The sequence below is a fragment of the Polyergus mexicanus genome, unplaced genomic scaffold, assembly GCF_030449975.1.
Source record: "Polyergus mexicanus isolate NDT 795.1 unplaced genomic scaffold, iyPolMexi1.0 SCAF_17, whole genome shotgun sequence".
Classification (NCBI taxonomy): domain Eukaryota; kingdom Metazoa; phylum Arthropoda; class Insecta; order Hymenoptera; family Formicidae; genus Polyergus; species Polyergus mexicanus.
Genome location: NW_027223337.1, coordinates 600,186 through 617,067, shown reverse-complemented (window position 1 = coordinate 617,067; position 16,882 = coordinate 600,186). Strand labels below are relative to the sequence as shown.

Below are 16,882 nucleotides of genomic sequence, written 5' to 3'. Positions count from 1 at the left end.
TTATATGCAGTAACATTTATTTCCCGACAAAATTTTCTGTCGTTCGATATAGATGTAGTTTTTTTTTTGTACCACAGCAAAAAGCTGTTGGCAGCATCGCCGTTTGACAGCCCGTGATGCAACGATTGGCGTTTACTGCTTTTGTAACTCATGTCGCGTTAATTTTTTACATCACCCAGAGACCGGAGATAATGCGGAGTTGTTAAAATTTGGTAGTGCTTGTTCTGAAATCTCGATAGATTATTCATTATATTTTTTTGTCATGACAAAAAAATACATCAATAATAAGCTAAGGGAATGTCATGTAACACCTGCCAAAAGAATTTTTCATTCTTCACAAAAGACGTAAATATTATCGCTCTGTTCGAGATTTAATAAGTTAATTTGCTGCTCTCGAACAATCGTTTGCTTATTTATCGTTTTTGCTATTCAGATTGGTTGCCCAAGCTGTGGCTTTTCTTCCTGCAGTAAGTGTCTCAAGTACAAATGCGATATCCCCAATATAGGGGCAAAGAAAGTTTGCGGACGTTGCTACAATAAATTGAACAGAATGAAGAAATCAAGTTCCGAAGACACTATACGCAAAGCTTCAATGTCTAATGCAAGCTTAGAATCGCTTGCACCAATTGACATTACTATGAAGTGAGTAAAATTAATTTTTTTTCTTGCGAATAGTTTAATTGCAATACAAAAAATTTTAAAGAACGATATCATAATATTGGATATTTGATTTAGATTGGATTCATTAGAAAATCCTGTAAAACCTCCAATAGTGATATATAAGCAGACAAATCGCTGGGATACACTTAAAAAGGGATTAGAACCAGCCGATCAACAAATTGTAGAAAGATTACGAAAATTGAAAGATAAAGATTGTAACATTCCAGTGCCTACTATTGATGAAATAAAACAAAGATTAGCACTGTTGAAGGATCAAGATCCACAGGCTAGTGGAAGTAATGTCATAAATGTATGTATATATAAACAATGTGTTATAAAGTTATTTGGATTCTTATTATCTTCAATTATTTTTGTACAGATAAATCAAGTGGATACTAGGACAGATCAAGAGAAGGCGGATGATTTAATTCAGGAATATCTCGCAGAAATAGAATTGCCTACGACCAGTGATCTTTGTAAAGAAATTCAGACGAGAATGGATTTCTTGCCGAATGATGAGTTGGTTACCAAAGTTTCAGCAATGGAAATAGAGGTAGATATTTTTAAATGACTAATAAATATGCACTTTTATCTCTTCAAGATTACATTTTACAGTCAACATAAACTTATTTTATCTGGAAATATATTCTTGTATTCTTCAATAAACTATAATAATGAACATAATAATGAACTAATAATGAATTATATCTATAAATTTGAATTCAGTAAAAACCTTTTTTTCGTTCTTATGTAAAATTTACAAAATGTTATTATATATATATATATATATATATATATAGACTCCTCCAAATATGGAAGATGAAGATGAAGATCAAAATGAGGATGAGAATGAGGATGAAAATGAAGATGAAGATGAAGATAAAGATAAAGACGAGTATGAATCTAGTAATGAATGTTTAATATGTTCGCGAACTGCAGATGAACTGAATTTGTACAGATGTACAGGTTGTAAAGGCGATCTTTACTGTTCTACATGCTTTGAGAGTTTCCATGATGATTTTGAAATGGAGAAGCATAAGGCAATTCGTTTTGTCAAACAAGATGAAAAAGATAAATTGTCTTCTGCAAAAATGAGCCTTATACGAAAATTATTAACGTCAGATTCTCAAAAGAATAATCATTGATAACAGTATTATATAAAAACAAAAAAGGCATTTTGTGTGGACATTTTTATGCAAATTACATTATAGGCTGAGCTACAATCCAACATTTTGCAGATATAAAACTATAATCTGTAAATATTTGTAACAAACGTACAAAACAAATAATTTAAACATTTTTCCATTTGTTTAATGCAAATGATTCTTTCAAAACTAAGTATAGAATTTCTGAAAATACGCTTTATCGCTTTTGGCTGTGTCATTTTATAGTAACGGTAATCGTTTTACTAATTTATATATTAGTTTTACTATTAACCTTCTATTTTAACATTATACAAATAGATATAGAAAATATACACGCGCATATATGAATAGAGATAGGCATAAGTAATATAGTGTAAACATTCATCCTAGAAACGTCAATTTTTACAAATTTTGCGAAATAAAGTTATTTTGGCTAGTTATTTTACAAATTTTGAAATCTTTCAAATAATCTTGTTCAAATTCTAGATTTTTTTTTTTAAATAGATAGAATTATCTTTTATCGTTTGATACATGAGAAAGAAGGATTAGCAACAAATTCTGTCAGCTGAATGAGTTTGTATTTCAAAGTCCTTGAAATTATCAAATAGCCGTTATTCAATAATGTATCTAGATAATTTTTCCCTATAAATTCGAAGATTGGCGAGCCTGCCGCGACTCGGAACTGCGCCGTGAAAAACACGTATGCGGCGGTCGTCATCTCATATCGTGTATTATATTACAGGGTGAGCCAGAAGAGTCGAGCGACCCCCCCCCCCCCCCTGGATTAGCAGTCTGTGCGGATCGTTTTGCCTTACTCATGCACTATTGAAGGGACGATCGGCCGCGTCGACAAGTTCGACAAGCCGAAGCGACTCGTTCGCGCCCGTGGCGGTCGAGCATTTGACGGTCGCTCTCGTGACTCATCCCGTATGGGACGTACACGCGTCTGAAACGTGACGCTGCCGCGTTAAAGCAGCCAAAATACGAAAATCGCGTATAATAGATTCGCCATCATAGACATAGATGTGTATGCGCAGGGGATATTTCACCTGATGTGACACCTGCATACGTGACACGTATATATAATCGCCGCCGAGGAGATAGCACAGGCGTGTTTGTATACGCACGTTTGAGCCGCGAGCGAGACACCCCGAATACCTCTCGGATCTCCTTTGCATGGTGAGATTTTTTTTTTTTTTTTAGGTTAGAATTCGCAAAATTGTATGTGCGTACCCCCCACCTCCCAACCCCGCGTCGATCATCATCAATGTCGCACGTCATCGATCGCGATCTTCCTGTCGCGTCTTAAGGCGAATCTTCAATCTTCTAGGATCACGATGCAGTTTCTCTCCCGCCCCCCACCCCTCTCTCTTTCTCTTTTACTTTCATCTATTCGGTCAGGTGATTCGATGATGAGGTTGATTGTCGTTCTTTGAGGTTAGGACGGGCAACTTTTTCTCTCGATTCGCTTCGCGTTTGTCGCGTGACAGTGTTCCGTCGTGGCAGATTCGGTTATTCGCGACATCGAGACGAAGAATTGCCACCGATATCGTCGATCACCGATGATGTCGAGGGTGCACTGCGTGTCGTAGCCGTTATATACGAGTACGTACAACTCTGACGTAGTCGGAATTTATAAAAATCACAAAGGTAGACGGATACAGTTTTTTTTTTAACGTAATGTCATGCAGAGGAGTTGCCAATCTTTAATTCCAACTATTCGTTCTTCGTTGCGCAGTTGTATTCGATGCTCCAGTTTTGTGAAATCCAAATTTTCCTACAACTTCACAACGTAACTACATTCTATTTCTCATAATACATTTGTAACAGCGATAGACATAATTTATGTGTCCTGAATATATGATAACATATATATGTTGAATACAATTCTATAGCAATGTATGTTTTAAGTGTATTGTATACATTGTTTACTTTCTAACACAATTGATGCGAATCTGCAAATTATAGTACGATGAGTGCAGAAGAGTATATGCTCACATTTAAAACATACTTATTTAGCAATAGATGTTACCAAGGCATATTCGTCAAATAATGTAAACATTTCTTAAGGATATTTCCTGGCAATGGAGAGTGATAAAGAATTTCTATCTTTTTGGATGTTTCATAAGGTGCATACATTGTAAGAAAACATGCCTCTGTTTGGAAAGTCCCAGAAGAGTCCAGCGGAGGTGGTGAAGGCTCTCAAGGAGGCGGTAAACGCGTTGGAACGCGGCGACAAGAAGGTAGAGAAGGTACGTTGTTGCGGATACACGTCGGTTTCTACGATGAAATACATCCCCTTTTAGGCGCAAGAAGATGTGAGCAAGAATCTTGTACACATTAAAAACATGCTATACGGCACGGCAGAGACGGAACCGCAGGCTGACATCGTGGTGGCACAGTTGGCGCAGGAGTTGTACAACAGCAATCTGCTACTTCTGCTTGTGCAAAATCTGAGTCGCATCGACTTCGAGGTACGCCCTTGATACGTATAAAACAATTCAACAGAAAAGTTGTACGATTGACATTCTTTGCAGCAAAGATAAAATTATTTATTAAAATATCACAATATTTATATAGCTTGCTGAATGTTGTGTTATTAATATATCAAATATTTAATAAAATAATATTTATATTTTTTTCCAAGATGCATGAATTATTAACGAATGTTATGAATTTTATTCCTCTGTTCCTGATTAAGGGGAAGAAGGACGTGGCGCAAGTCTTCAATAACATTCTACGGAGGCAAATTGGAACTAGATCACCTACGGTAGAATACATATGTACCAAACCTGAAATCCTTTTTACACTTATGTCTGGGTGAGTCGATTTTCTTAAATGCTGACAGGATATGATGGCATATATATCTACTAATGAACAAACTTTATTATGTAGCTACGAGCACCAAGATATTGCGCTCAATTGTGGCACAATGTTGCGAGAATGCGCGAGATACGAGGCGTTGGCGAAAATTATGATCTATTCAGACGACTTTTACAACTTCTTCAGATACGTCGAGGTCTCTACGTTTGATATCGCGTCTGACGCTTTTTCTACATTTAAAGTACGTTACGCTCTGCAACATAAGATATAAGAAACATAAAATAACATATTTGTGAAAAATATTTAAATATTATTTGTTCTCTTTCACAAGGTATTTAATTAAATATATTTCTGAAATATGTTACTATTTCTCTTCTGATATTTATATTATAAATATGTTAAACTATTTTTATTTTTTTTTTTGCAACGATACAATCAAATAATTTGTGATTGTTTATCCAGGAATTACTTACAAGGCACAAAATACTCAGCGCTGAATTTTTAGAGATACATTACGATAAAGTTTTCTCACATTATCAAAGGTTACTCAATTCAGAAAATTATGTAACACGACGACAAAGTTTAAAGTTATTGGGCGAGCTATTGCTCGATAGACACAATTTTACAGTAAGTATTAAAAAGAAATCTTTGAATATATTTTTAATAATAAATTTAATAATTTCTACATTTATAAACATTTAATTGCTAAAAAACAGCCAAGACAATATACAATATATTCGGTTTCATAGATATTGACAATAGATATGTTCTGACACATTTTTTTTATAATATATATATACATATAATTAATGTAGAGTACTGATATGAAACATTTTACAAATTTGTAGTAATAATTTATATAAACAAAAATTCTCTAAGGATAAAAAATAAAATTATTTACATTTAGTCAAATTTATGTTAATAAAATAAGTAGTAGAATATTTAGTCAAATTATTCGTAGCATATAATAAGAGAAAATATATATTTGGCAATACTTTATAATTATTGGAAATTTAAAAATATAGGAATTAAATATCTTGGAATTAGTTTTCATGCTAAATATGTTGCAGGTCATGACCCGATATATATCGAATCCAGATAATTTGAAATTAATGATGAATATGCTGAAGGAAAAGTCTCGCAATATACAGTTTGAGGCTTTCCATGTCTTCAAGGTATGACACTACTTGATACAGTCAAATACAAATTTCTAATTTTTAATTTTAAATGGATCATGAATATCAATTCTTAATTAAGTTCTTGTGTTCTTTCTCGGGCTTTTCAATGCTGTACATCACAAAATAAGATCAATTTCTCTTCTCGAGTTTCTATAATTGTTCCAACAAATAGAAAAGAAACTATCCCATCGAAACAGGATGGAATAAAAACTTATTGATGGTTTCTTTTTATTGTACCCAGGTATTTGTAGCAAATCCCAACAAACCGAAACCCATTTTGGACATATTGCTCCGTAATCAGGAGAAGCTGATAGAGTTCCTGACGCGCTTCCACACGGATCGTTCTGAGGACGAACAGTTCAATGATGAGAAAGCGTATCTGATTAAGCAGATCAAAGAACTTAAGTCTGTACATGATAATTAAGTCAAAGAAATACAATTATTGCTACTGCTACGACTAACTACCACTACACTCATTATTACTATCGAGTCTACTGCTGCTGTTGCTAATTACGGTTTTATCACTATTATATATGTAGTTATAATTTATCATCATCACACCATTGTCATTGTCACCATTATTACTATCATTATTATTGTCATCGTCATCTCGGCATTATTATTATTATTATAATTATTATTATTATTAATTAATTTTATTTGTGAGTAGCACTGTAAATAAAGATTACATTTATCTCTTATTGTATCATATGCAAATCAAGTTGTCATCGTTCTACCACATTTTTAGGAATGAATCGGTTATTAAAGCAGAAAGAAAACTTGATTGTCTTTATTTTTACAACTTTAGTTGCAACATTTATGTTTATTAGTGTATATTTTCACCGTAATTAAAAATTTACTATTATATATAATGAAGAAAATGACAGCAGCTATTGAAGCAATTTCTATTACTACTTTTTTGCGCACATTTTTAAATTTCCAAATATTATCTTTTTAGATTTTCAGATTTCTTTAATATTTTTGCAATTTGGATCTAATAAGGATCAGTAGAAGGATCATGAGTATTACAAATTAATATAATTCTTTTTGTTTTTAATTTAACAAATTTTTTTACTAACCTTTTTTATGAATTAATATCATTTAAATTTTTTTGACAATAGCTGCAACGGCGAAACTCATATCACTGAAAAGGCGTAGTTTCTGTGTGTTATTTCGATCAGGATCACAATTGGGATATAATTTCTCTATATCTTTCGATTTTTGAAGTTTTGTCACTACATCATCCTTCAAGATCTTTTGTTGAATGTTTTTCATCAACCAATTTATTTGTGGACATGCCATCATGGCCTGAAAAACATTAGAAAGTTAAGAGAAAGAAAATTAAATATTTAAGAATGTGTGCGTATATATAATTATATATAAGTATTTAAAAGAGTATAGTGACATTTATTAAGAGTTTAAAAATCTGCAAAGCTATGAAATTTAAAAATACAATAATATCAGTGATACAAGATGAGAGGAATTATTTACAGCTTAATTTAGCAAAATTTACCTTCGAATAATCTTCATCCTGGCTAAGCAGCCATATTAGTGTGGCACAACACAGGAATACCTCTTTATTTTTCAATGATCCATTCAGAAGTTTCATTAACGCCAATGCGTATTTGGTCTAACATATAATTAAGTTACTTTTAATAACGTAATGAATGTAGCGAGAAAGATAAACCGTCGATTTTCAAACTCACTTTGATGGTGTATTTTCTTGTGTAGTCATGTTTCGTTAGAGTGATCAGGATGTTGCACGCTCGCAAACAGACTTTCATCCATGGCACTGATCTATTGTTCTGCGCTATTATATTGTAAATGTCATCGGCCAGATTCAGCTCGCAGAGGATGATGCAAACGGTTGGTGATAATTTCGTTATAGTATCTGTGACAGACACAAATTATTCAGGTATCATTTTTATATATCATTTTTGTCGAAACTGTCGGGAATCATCAGATTTTTTAAGGAAACAATTATAATATGTGTATAATGAACATCGAGTTTTACATTAATCTGAACTTTACCATTAGAGTTTCCGAAATAATTCCAAAGATTTATCTTATTCGAACTCTCCTCTTTACTTCTCTAAGAAATGTCATTATTATCTAAAAATATCTATCTCGCGGTATTATTCTTTAAATGAGAAAATACTCTATATACCTAAGCTACTTAAACAAGTAATCAGCGTCCCGACATTGTTGCAGTTGCGTAAATTGTTGATCATCTCTTTCCAGTAATCGCTGTCTGGAATTGCGAGCCTTGTGGTAACATCCTGAAGATCCATCTGCATAGCTTCTCCGCACTCGTTTCGAATTTTCGTGGCGATGTCCTCTTGCCATTGCCGGCGTGACTCTTCGTGTTCGATTCTCCTCTGCCTATAACAACGCTGCAGCATGATAACTGTGCGACGCAGAGACACGTAACGCAGTCTCTCGTGTCTGCCTGTGATGCAGGCACGCCAATAGGTCTGAATAATCAACGCGGCATACTTGACAATCTCATATCTCCGTACTGCGATTCTCATTCTGTAGTACGATTGAATGACTATCGCAGCCCGGCGCGAAGCAACGAATTGTCTTCTCGTCGTTAAAGCTCTCCAACGTGACTGCAAGACAATAGCCGCTCGAGTCAGCAGATACTCTCTTCTCGTGGAACGAGCAACTCTTATCGCACGCCATCTTCTTTGTACTTTCAACACGCAGATTTTATATCGTTTATACTCGCTCTTCGCCTTAATCATTCGCCACCAAGATTGCAAAGTGACGCATGCCTTCTTCCTTGTCAAGTATCGCTGACGATCCGCACGAGCCAGGACACGTTGATGCCAGTGAGTTTGCAGAAGAATGGTAGCCTTGCGAAGTCGCAGATATTTTTTGCGTTCCTGGCGAGCGACCGCAACGTTACGCCACCAATTCTTTATTCGTATCGCGGCATCTCTCATCTTCAGGTAACGTTGTCGAATAAGTTTCATTGAATTAACACAACGATACCACGATTGTATCAGTAAAGCTGCCTGCCGTTGCTTCAGATAATGTCTTCTGATTATTTTCGCTCGCCAATTCTTTTGCGCGATCAATGCCGCTTTCCGCAGTTGCAGGAATTCTGCGCGTTGATGTCTCATAAACTTGATTACGCGCCACCAGCGTTGCAACTTTATGCAGCAAAATTTTTTAAGCTTATATCTACGCAAACACATAGTCGTTCTCCACCACGTTTGTATCTTCAGACAGGCGACTTCTTGCTTGTGCATTCGGTACTTTCTCCACGTTTTCTGAATAAGAACAGCACTCTTTCGACGCAAAAGAAACTTTTTTCTATCGAGTACGCTTATCCACCATCTCTCGATGCTCCATATGGCAGTTCTTGTCCGCAGGAAATCATTTCGCGTTTTTTGCGTTAATAACCATTGTCTCCACCAAATCTGAATAATACAAGCACTCTCTCTTCTGTGAAGGAACCATTCGCGCTGTTTCCGCGCGATTTTCACGGATCTCCAGAAATATTGTACTTTTATGGCGGCATCTCTACACGCGAGATATTTGGAACGTTGCAGTTTCATCGCTCGTCTTGCTCTCCATCGCATTTGTATCATCAATGCGGCGTTCCTAAGATTGCGATACTGATCTCGCTGCGTTCTCATCAGCAACACGGTTCTCCATTTCCTCTGCAATCGGATCACCGTTTCGCGTCTATTCCTTAACTCTCGCAGCTTCTCCTTTTTGATTTCTCGCACATGTCTCCACCATTTCTGAAGACATATCGTGGCTGTTCTGACTCGCAAGTACCATCTGCGTTCCTCCAAATCGCAGAGAGTTTCGCTTCCAGGCAGTATGTGCCACGATAGTGTTGTCTTACGTTTCCATGCACGTTGGATTATGATCGCGGCGAGATTTCTACGTGCGCGCAGGAAGTTTCTCACGCAAATATACCAAAGTTGTGCTCGCCACCATCTCTGGATCACGCGAGCAGCCCGATCAAATCGCGGCGCCTGATACTTGTGAATAATCTGCCATAGAAGCGATAGAGTCTTCTCACAGTGGCCGTCGGCGATGCTCTTTGCATCTATATCGCCTTCAAGGATGTAACCGACCTGGCGTAAAGCGTTCAATGCTACATCCACGTTGTGTACCTTTTGCAGACGCGATATCGCCGGCACGCGGCAACGTTGAGTCAATTCTTTGATACCGGTGATAAGCTCCATAACGCGACATAATCGCACGCCATCGCGCAGATTGCGTCGTATATCCGTTACCGCATAATCGTATTCCTCGATGGAAGTCTGTCGATGAGTAAGTATGTAGTAATGACCGCGCAATACTTTCGTCACATCACCGATACCGCTCAAAAGCTCGCGCGAGAAGCTCAGCAAGATTTCGCGACTCTCTTTGTGCTGGGCGCGTTTGTGAAATAGGCAGGGGTCATGACCGATCAGTTTGTGCTGCTTCGCATAATCCAAAAAATATATCAGATACAAGAACTTTTTCAGGATAAACTGGTTCAACCTCGTGATGATTTTTGGGCTCGGATCGGTTTTGTGGTAACCAGGCATTTTAATCAGTTGCGGATCCGAGAAGAATCTCGTTAATAGGAAGCGAGTTAGGCCGACAATATCATTGTTCGAGCGGAGAGGAATACTCTCTTTATAGACAGTTTCCAAGCCAATACGCAGCCATAGGGGATTGTAATCCAGAAATAAAGCCAATATGAGTTTCTGCAACCCTATTATCAAATCATTAGATGTTTTATTTTATGCATTAGAAAAAGATGTAAGATTTTTATTGATTCTTCTATTTAGAAAGCTTTCATGAAAAAAATGAAAACCACAGTTGGAAAGATAAAAATTTCCAATTGATGTGGGTAAGCATATAAAGATAATTTAATTAACGAACCAATATCACGATGTAAATTACGATCTGATCTGATGCATAAAGTTCCTTTAATAATATATGTGTTGATGCCTGAGAGAACTTGTGTGATTTCCTTGCCATTAAACATAGCACTTGCAGCTTTTCGTAGAGTGTTCAATCTGGTACTAGTGTGATATCTGAAAATAATTAAAATTATTATCATTGGAGTTAAATATTAATTAAGATTAATTTCTAAAATCTTTTATATTTTCTTGAAACAAATTTTTCAACGCTTGTGTTAAATATTAATGAAAGACATACCTTGCAGATACAGTCTCTTTAGTCTCAGCCAGTACAGTGTTCTTTTGTGCTTTGCACGACTGCCATACCTTGCCAATATCTGTTACAGCAGTTTCAATGTCAACGGATAAATCCTCTGGTGAAGATAAGAGAGCATTCAACCATTTTGTGAATGCCAATTCTTGCTGCAGTAGCCATTGCTCATCATAGTGCACTATGCTATTACAATAAAGTAAGACAATTATTAGAATAATTAATTTTTAAAACTATAATTATAGATGTAATTAATTTGTATTGGCAAGTGTTATTAGCTTGCACTAAATTTTTGCAAATTAATATAAAAATTTAAAACTTTTATCAAAATATGATGACAAAAGAAAATTATATATAAAAATTTAAATTGTACATATATATTTCAATATAAATTATATTTAAAATTCATAATATTAATGTAAACTACACTATGAGATTTAACTAAACTAACTTTTTAAGAAACGGATCCTCTGTTGTTGATGGTGCAAAGGGATCTAATTCAAATGCTTCGTACATGAAAGATTCTTCTTTATTTTGCATTCTAAAGCTCGATTCTCTAATAAACGTGGAAGTATTCCATTTTGTCTTACTCAAGCTACTGAGAGATAATTTGTTGACCTTGATTGCTGCTACGTTCTTTGCATTTCTTTCTGTAATCATAATGTATATTAAAATTGATATAATTGAAGTACAAAATATTTCTTAAAAGGAAAAAAAAAACACCTTACTTGTAACAGGTATGTTCAGTTGTAACTTTTTTGAGCTTCCTCCTTCATACAAAGTTTTGTTCTTTGTGATTCTACCATTTCTTGTGCTATTCAGTTTTGGTACTGGCATAGATACCATTTTAGAGTGGAAGTGCTTCCTTGGTGGAGAAATCTCAATATACATATCCCCTATCTTCTTAGTTGTCTCAATATTCTCCGAAATAATGTCAAAATTTAAATATTCGCGATTGGATATTTGGACACTCGGCTTTACCTTCATATGATTCAAGTATTCATTAGAATTTTTTGACATATCAAGGTGTTGAGCTATCGGCGACGATGCAATTAAATCCTTAATATTAGGTACCAGAGAGCATCTGTCAGACTTAATCGGTGACAAGTTGTGCAAGCCTACTGGTTGCAATGGTACATTGACAAGAGTTTTTGTATTATAAGTTGTAGATGTTTCAAATAAATGACTGCGACTAATATCGAACGTTCTATGATTATCCGTGCTCTCTGAGAAACTTGCGGATTCTGCCAATTCTTTTTTCACTGATTCTGGAGAACTCGAAATTACATCTGAAGGTATGAAAGTAAATTTATTCAGCAATACAGAAATCTCAGAATGGACTTTGTCATTGTCACAGTCTGGATCTTCAGTGATTCCATTGCATTCATGCAATACATTACTGCAAGGTTTTCTTTCCTTGACATATGTGATTCTACGTATGTCCTGTGGTTCATTTGTAGGAAACAAAGCTTGCGGCAGAATACTTTCATAGTTCCATATATTCATGTTTTGCTCAAACATGATATTATCTAATTTATCATGATTATGATAAGTCCCACTGATTCTTTCATCCTTTCCTCTCATTGTATAAGAAGTCTCTATTTCATTACAACTATTAAAGATATTCTCTTTGTTTAAATTATCTTCACGTCCTAATTTACATTGTTTTGCTTGTGCATCAAGACTGGGAATCACAGGTTGACTAATAGTTGGAATTTTTAATGTATTATTTTGATTGAATTGTTTGTTTGTTGTCAATACAGAAAGATTCGATATCTTCAATAATGATGAATAGGATTTTGGTAATCTCTTCTTTGTCTTACAGTTTTTCTTATTATCTTTAGCAGTTGTTGCTATAACAATATCATACTTAATTCGTCTACTATCTGCAAGTTGCAACACATCTCGCCAGTTTCCTGCTTCTTTTGGGGACCACTTGATACATATTGTACCATTGCTTTTTCCTTGAATTTCTAATTCAGATAAACTTAAGGCAATCTGACGTTCCACAGCTGGCAATTTTGTTATAGTTACCTGAAATAAAATTATTAAAACATAAAAATAAGAAAATACTTATAAGCATCTGTATACTAGAGAATTTTTCTGCAAAATTGTTTGTCTCATGCAAAAAGTCTTTAATTTCTCCAACAAGAATAAAAACATATATGCCCTTACATTTAATGCTTTTTCACCAGTATTTTTTATATCTAAATAACACTCTGTACTCGTGTTTACATTAGTCTCCAGTTCAATCCTTGTTGCTGGTTGGAATGGGGCAAGTAACATAATATAATGAAGCTTATCCATACAAGAGTTTGTGGCTTTAGACTGTGGCGCAGGATAAGACGGATTCATCTTAATATATAATTCTATGATCAATTACGAATACACAAGAGTACAGGATTACAAGTTACAATTTAACTTGTAATAAACTCGATTATTTATTAAACAAAAGAAAGATGTTCACATTAATCGTGCTCACATAATAAAAAACACTTCTCGTGTTTCATCGCCAATCTTACGCCGTATATTATCCTACTATAATTAAGAATTCACACCTTTCGAAATAAATCAGCACTGCAAAGAACGAGAGAATGTCACAATGCGTACAGTAACGGATATTTTCAATTTGATTTGAACGGATGCACGTATTAATTCAGGCAGTACTATCAACCTTCAATAACAAACTATTACTGGGGAAATTTTAGTAATTTATTAGATAGCATGCAACTAGCATGAAAATCGTACGATTGACCAATCAGAAAGCTCTATGTTTAACTAGCCAATCACTTCCCGCTTTGTAACTAATCTTCCTGGAAATAAAGAAAGTTGATTAGTCGTTGCACGAATATCACACATATTAACATTATTTAACATCTACAATAGAGATTTTAAGCCCTAAGCCTTAAGAAGATTAATCACAGTCGAGTATTTTTCTCATACTTGATTGTGATTGGTCAATTTCTTAAGGCTTAAGCCCGTATCAAACTATGCATTGAGATTGAAAATTGACCAATCAGGACAAGAAAATTTTAGTTCCTTTTATCCTGATTGGTTAAATTTCAATCTACAATATATAGTCTGATACGGGCTTTAGGGCTTAAAATCTCTATTGAGAGACGCCGCAAACCCCCGTATCAGACTACGCATTGAAAATTGAAGATTAAAGATTGGAATTTGTCTAATCGGAATAAAAGGGACTAAAATTTCTTCATTCTGATTAGTCAAATTCCATTCTTCAATCTTCAATCCTGAATTTTCAATGCGCAGTCTGATACAGACTTTAGTAGGAACGAATTTCTTCACCCATTGTTCACTATCAATCTACTTCTAATTCCGTGTTTATGTTGAACGCAGAATTGGTGATTGGTGTCGGCCAGTGTCGGCACCGCGGACGACTCCAAGCTCCAACTGACTTGAACGGTTCGTGGCAATTTGGAACAAGTGTAAGCGAGAATACCACGCGGGAGTCGTTGGATCTTATTCGTTATATTTTAATATTAAAGAAAATTCCGCGCATTTACTCGTCAAATGCATTAATTACAGCGACGAGACCTCAAGCCGAGGGGCAATTTACGGAATTTTAGATAGGCTTTTGTAAGTATCGGATGCAACTCTTGTCGTGCTTCTGTATCTCGCTCTATTTCATACCTTCGCATTTATCCGACAGCTATTTCACAATTTACGAGATTCCGAAAATAGACGAATTGAGAATTCCGCGAGAACTCGAGGCTACGGATACGCGGGAATCGTTAACACAACATTGCGTTTTCTGGTGAGAAATCGCAACTGGCCCATCCTCGAGTCATACGATGGCCGAATCCAGTGACTTGGATCGGCAAATCGAGCAGCTGAAGAAATGTGAGATTATCAAGGAGGCTGAAGTCAAAGCCCTATGCGCCAAAGCGCGAGAGATCCTCATCGAGGAGAGCAACGTACAGCGTGTCGATTCACCTGTAACAGTAACTATCTCTATTCTTTGCAAAGAGTAATTTAATTCTTCACTAGTGGAACTTGAGAGATGTTAAGATCGATACAACGGTTTTTTTTTTTTAGGTTTGTGGAGATATTCATGGACAGTTTTATGATTTAAAAGAATTATTTAAAGTAGGCGGAGATGTGCCAGAAACAAATTATCTTTTTATGGGAGATTTTGTGGACCGAGGTTTTTATAGTGTTGAAACATTTCTTCTCCTTCTTGCACTAAAGGTATGTAAAGATCTAAAATGTTTATTAAAGATTACAGTTGATTTATATTTTAATAATAAATAAAAAAGAACAAGCTGTTCTTCTTTTATTTAAACATTTAAAATATTAATGTTTATTTTTCTTTACATTTTCTTAAGAATTGCTCGAGAAGAGCCAATTCGGAAATAATAATTTAGAAAAGTTGATTTAAGACAAGATTTATTATTCTAATATATGTATTTATATTTATATTTTATCTGTTGCAGGTTCGTTATCCTGATAGAATCACTTTGATAAGAGGAAATCATGAATCACGACAGATAACACAGGTTTATGGCTTTTATGACGAGTGTTTACGCAAGTATGGTAGTATAACAGTGTGGCGGTATTGTACAGAGATATTTGACTATCTATCATTATCCGCTATTATCGATGGCAAAATCTTTTGCGTTCACGGTGGACTGTCGCCTAGTATTCAGACGCTGGATCAAATTCGGACTATAGATAGAAAACAAGAAGTGAGCTCTATATTGTGTTTTGTTCATTATAATTCTTTTGAAATAACAAATTATAAAGTTAGTTATCTCTTTTTTTATTTTCATCTGTTGTAATATTAAAGTTTTAATGTTAAAAGCTAAATTATGTGTTTTACTGTTTTTAATAAATTTATAAAATTTCTAATTTTTTAAACTAATTAAAGTTGAATACTTTTTAATACAGGTTCCTCATGATGGGCCGATGTGTGATTTGTTATGGTCGGATCCCGAGGATACTCAAGGCTGGGGTGTGTCACCGCGCGGCGCTGGTTACCTTTTCGGCAGCGATGTGGTAGCGCAGTTCAACTCGGCCAATGACATTGATATGATATGCAGAGCACATCAGTTAGTGATGGAAGGCTACAAATGGCATTTTAATGAGACTGTACTGACTGTCTGGTCTGCACCAAATTACTGTTACAGGCATGTAATATTTGCACTCATATTTTCTTCAATGTATCTTTGTATATTGAATGTCATACATTATATATTCAAATTTTATCGCCATTAATAACTATATTTTTGCTATGTATAATTTTTTTTCTTCTTATTTCTGTCAAATTTTAGTCATGCTTGTTTTCATTTTTTCAATACTCTTAAGAATACTCTATATTTGCTATTTTAAGATATTTTTATTTTATTTAAGTATGATATATATACCATACATATAATTATACAAAAAAAATATCTGGATTTTTTAAATTTATCTGATATAAATTATTTTTTATAATTTTGCAGATGTGGTAATGTAGCCGCGATATTGGAGCTAAACGAACATTTGCAGAGAGATTTCACGATATTTGAGGCGGCGCCCCAAGAAAGCCGCGGAATACCCAGCAAAAAGCCACAAGCAGATTACTTTTTATAAAAGAGTTGTTGTAGAATACAAAAAAGAACAGTGGAATCGTGCATCGAATAACTTGATATTTGCTTCTTCTTTTCTCTCTTTTTCTCGGAACAGTTTGCATCAATCATGGAAAAGAACCCTAGACTGGCTTGCTATAATTTTTTACGGTGATACAATTTTTGTGATTATGTTGAATAATAATCACATAAGTGTTTGAATAGAACTACGATGATATATATATATATAAATAAGGAACTGATGTGTAAAATATAATAAAGTTCATCTCTCTCTTTCTAGATTTTCTAAATTCATATAGTA

At 34.8% G+C, this 16,882-nt stretch overlaps 4 protein-coding genes across 6 annotated transcripts; 3 read left to right on the top strand and 1 right to left on the bottom strand.

Moving 5' to 3' along the window:
• Window positions 1-95: 95 nt before the first annotated feature.
• On the top strand, window positions 96-2,187 carry LOC138940584 (abscission/NoCut checkpoint regulator). The gene is made up of 5 exons (XM_070309595.1): window positions 96-345; window positions 434-642; window positions 736-970; window positions 1,040-1,213; window positions 1,461-2,187. The coding sequence occupies exons 1-5, from the start codon at window positions 298-300 to the stop codon at window positions 1,803-1,805; spliced, it is 1,011 nt and encodes a 336-aa protein (XP_070165696.1). The 5' UTR covers window positions 96-297; the 3' UTR covers window positions 1,806-2,187.
• Window positions 2,188-2,712: 525 nt separating this feature from the next.
• Mo25 (calcium binding protein Mo25) lies at window positions 2,713-6,576 on the top strand. Of its 3 annotated transcripts, none has more exons than XM_070309499.1 (8): window positions 2,713-2,984; window positions 3,935-4,048; window positions 4,112-4,279; window positions 4,507-4,625; window positions 4,701-4,869; window positions 5,091-5,255; window positions 5,699-5,803; window positions 6,048-6,576. In XM_070309499.1, exons 2-8 carry the CDS (start codon window positions 3,956-3,958, stop codon window positions 6,228-6,230), a joined length of 1,002 nt encoding a protein of 333 aa, XP_070165600.1. In that variant the 5' UTR covers window positions 2,713-2,984; window positions 3,935-3,955; the 3' UTR covers window positions 6,231-6,576. The 3 variants fall into 3 exon arrangements, with proteins under 3 accessions (XP_070165600.1, XP_070165598.1, XP_070165599.1); XM_070309497.1 differs by having other exon boundaries at window positions 3,935-4,057; window positions 6,048-6,571; XM_070309498.1 differs by lacking the exon at window positions 2,713-2,984 and adding an exon at window positions 3,040-3,410 and having other exon boundaries at window positions 3,935-4,057; window positions 6,048-6,572.
• A 315-nt stretch (window positions 6,577-6,891) lies between these two features.
• On the bottom strand, window positions 6,892-13,371 carry LOC138940512 (protein abnormal spindle-like). Its single transcript, XM_070309496.1, has 9 exons — window positions 13,169-13,371; window positions 11,722-13,027; window positions 11,445-11,643; window positions 10,982-11,179; window positions 10,703-10,857; window positions 7,974-10,532; window positions 7,513-7,697; window positions 7,320-7,436; window positions 6,892-7,114 (listed from the first exon to the last, which is right to left on the bottom strand). The coding sequence occupies exons 1-9, from the start codon at window positions 13,346-13,348 to the stop codon at window positions 6,908-6,910; spliced, it is 5,106 nt and encodes a 1,701-aa protein (XP_070165597.1). The 5' UTR covers window positions 13,349-13,371; the 3' UTR covers window positions 6,892-6,907.
• A 781-nt stretch (window positions 13,372-14,152) lies between these two features.
• Pp4-19c (protein phosphatase 19C) lies at window positions 14,153-16,857 on the top strand. The gene is made up of 7 exons (XM_070309427.1): window positions 14,153-14,439; window positions 14,540-14,590; window positions 14,664-14,955; window positions 15,050-15,202; window positions 15,448-15,699; window positions 15,902-16,140; window positions 16,456-16,857. Exons 3-7 carry the CDS (start codon window positions 14,806-14,808, stop codon window positions 16,583-16,585), a joined length of 924 nt encoding a protein of 307 aa, XP_070165528.1. The 5' UTR covers window positions 14,153-14,439; window positions 14,540-14,590; window positions 14,664-14,805; the 3' UTR covers window positions 16,586-16,857.
• Window positions 16,858-16,882: the final 25 nt, after the last annotated feature.

Coding starts and splice junctions, on each gene's coding strand:
- LOC138940584 (XM_070309595.1), top strand. CDS start 298: ATGTCATGTAACACCTGCCAAAAGAATTTTTCATTCTTCACAAAAGAC. Junction 971..1,039: donor GTGGAAGTAATGTCATAAAT/GTATGTATATAT, acceptor ATTTTTGTACAG/ATAAATCAAGTGGATACTAG. Junction 1,214..1,460: donor TTTCAGCAATGGAAATAGAG/GTAGATATTTTT, acceptor ATATATATATAG/ACTCCTCCAAATATGGAAGA.
- Mo25 (XM_070309498.1), top strand. CDS start 3,956: ATGCCTCTGTTTGGAAAGTCCCAGAAGAGTCCAGCGGAGGTGGTGAAG. Junction 4,626..4,700: donor CTTTTTACACTTATGTCTGG/GTGAGTCGATTT, acceptor TTTATTATGTAG/CTACGAGCACCAAGATATTG. Junction 5,256..5,698: donor TCGATAGACACAATTTTACA/GTAAGTATTAAA, acceptor AATATGTTGCAG/GTCATGACCCGATATATATC.
- LOC138940512 (XM_070309496.1), bottom strand. CDS start 13,348: ATGAATCCGTCTTATCCTGCGCCACAGTCTAAAGCCACAAACTCTTGT. Junction 10,858..10,981: donor AAAGAGACTGTATCTGCAAG/GTATGTCTTTCA, acceptor AATTATTTTCAG/ATATCACACTAGTACCAGAT. Junction 7,437..7,512: donor CAAGAAAATACACCATCAAA/GTGAGTTTGAAA, acceptor ATTATATGTTAG/ACCAAATACGCATTGGCGTT.
- Pp4-19c (XM_070309427.1), top strand. CDS start 14,806: ATGGCCGAATCCAGTGACTTGGATCGGCAAATCGAGCAGCTGAAGAAA. Junction 14,956..15,049: donor GTGTCGATTCACCTGTAACA/GTAACTATCTCT, acceptor TTTTTTTTTTAG/GTTTGTGGAGATATTCATGG. Junction 15,700..15,901: donor CTATAGATAGAAAACAAGAA/GTGAGCTCTATA, acceptor TTTTTAATACAG/GTTCCTCATGATGGGCCGAT.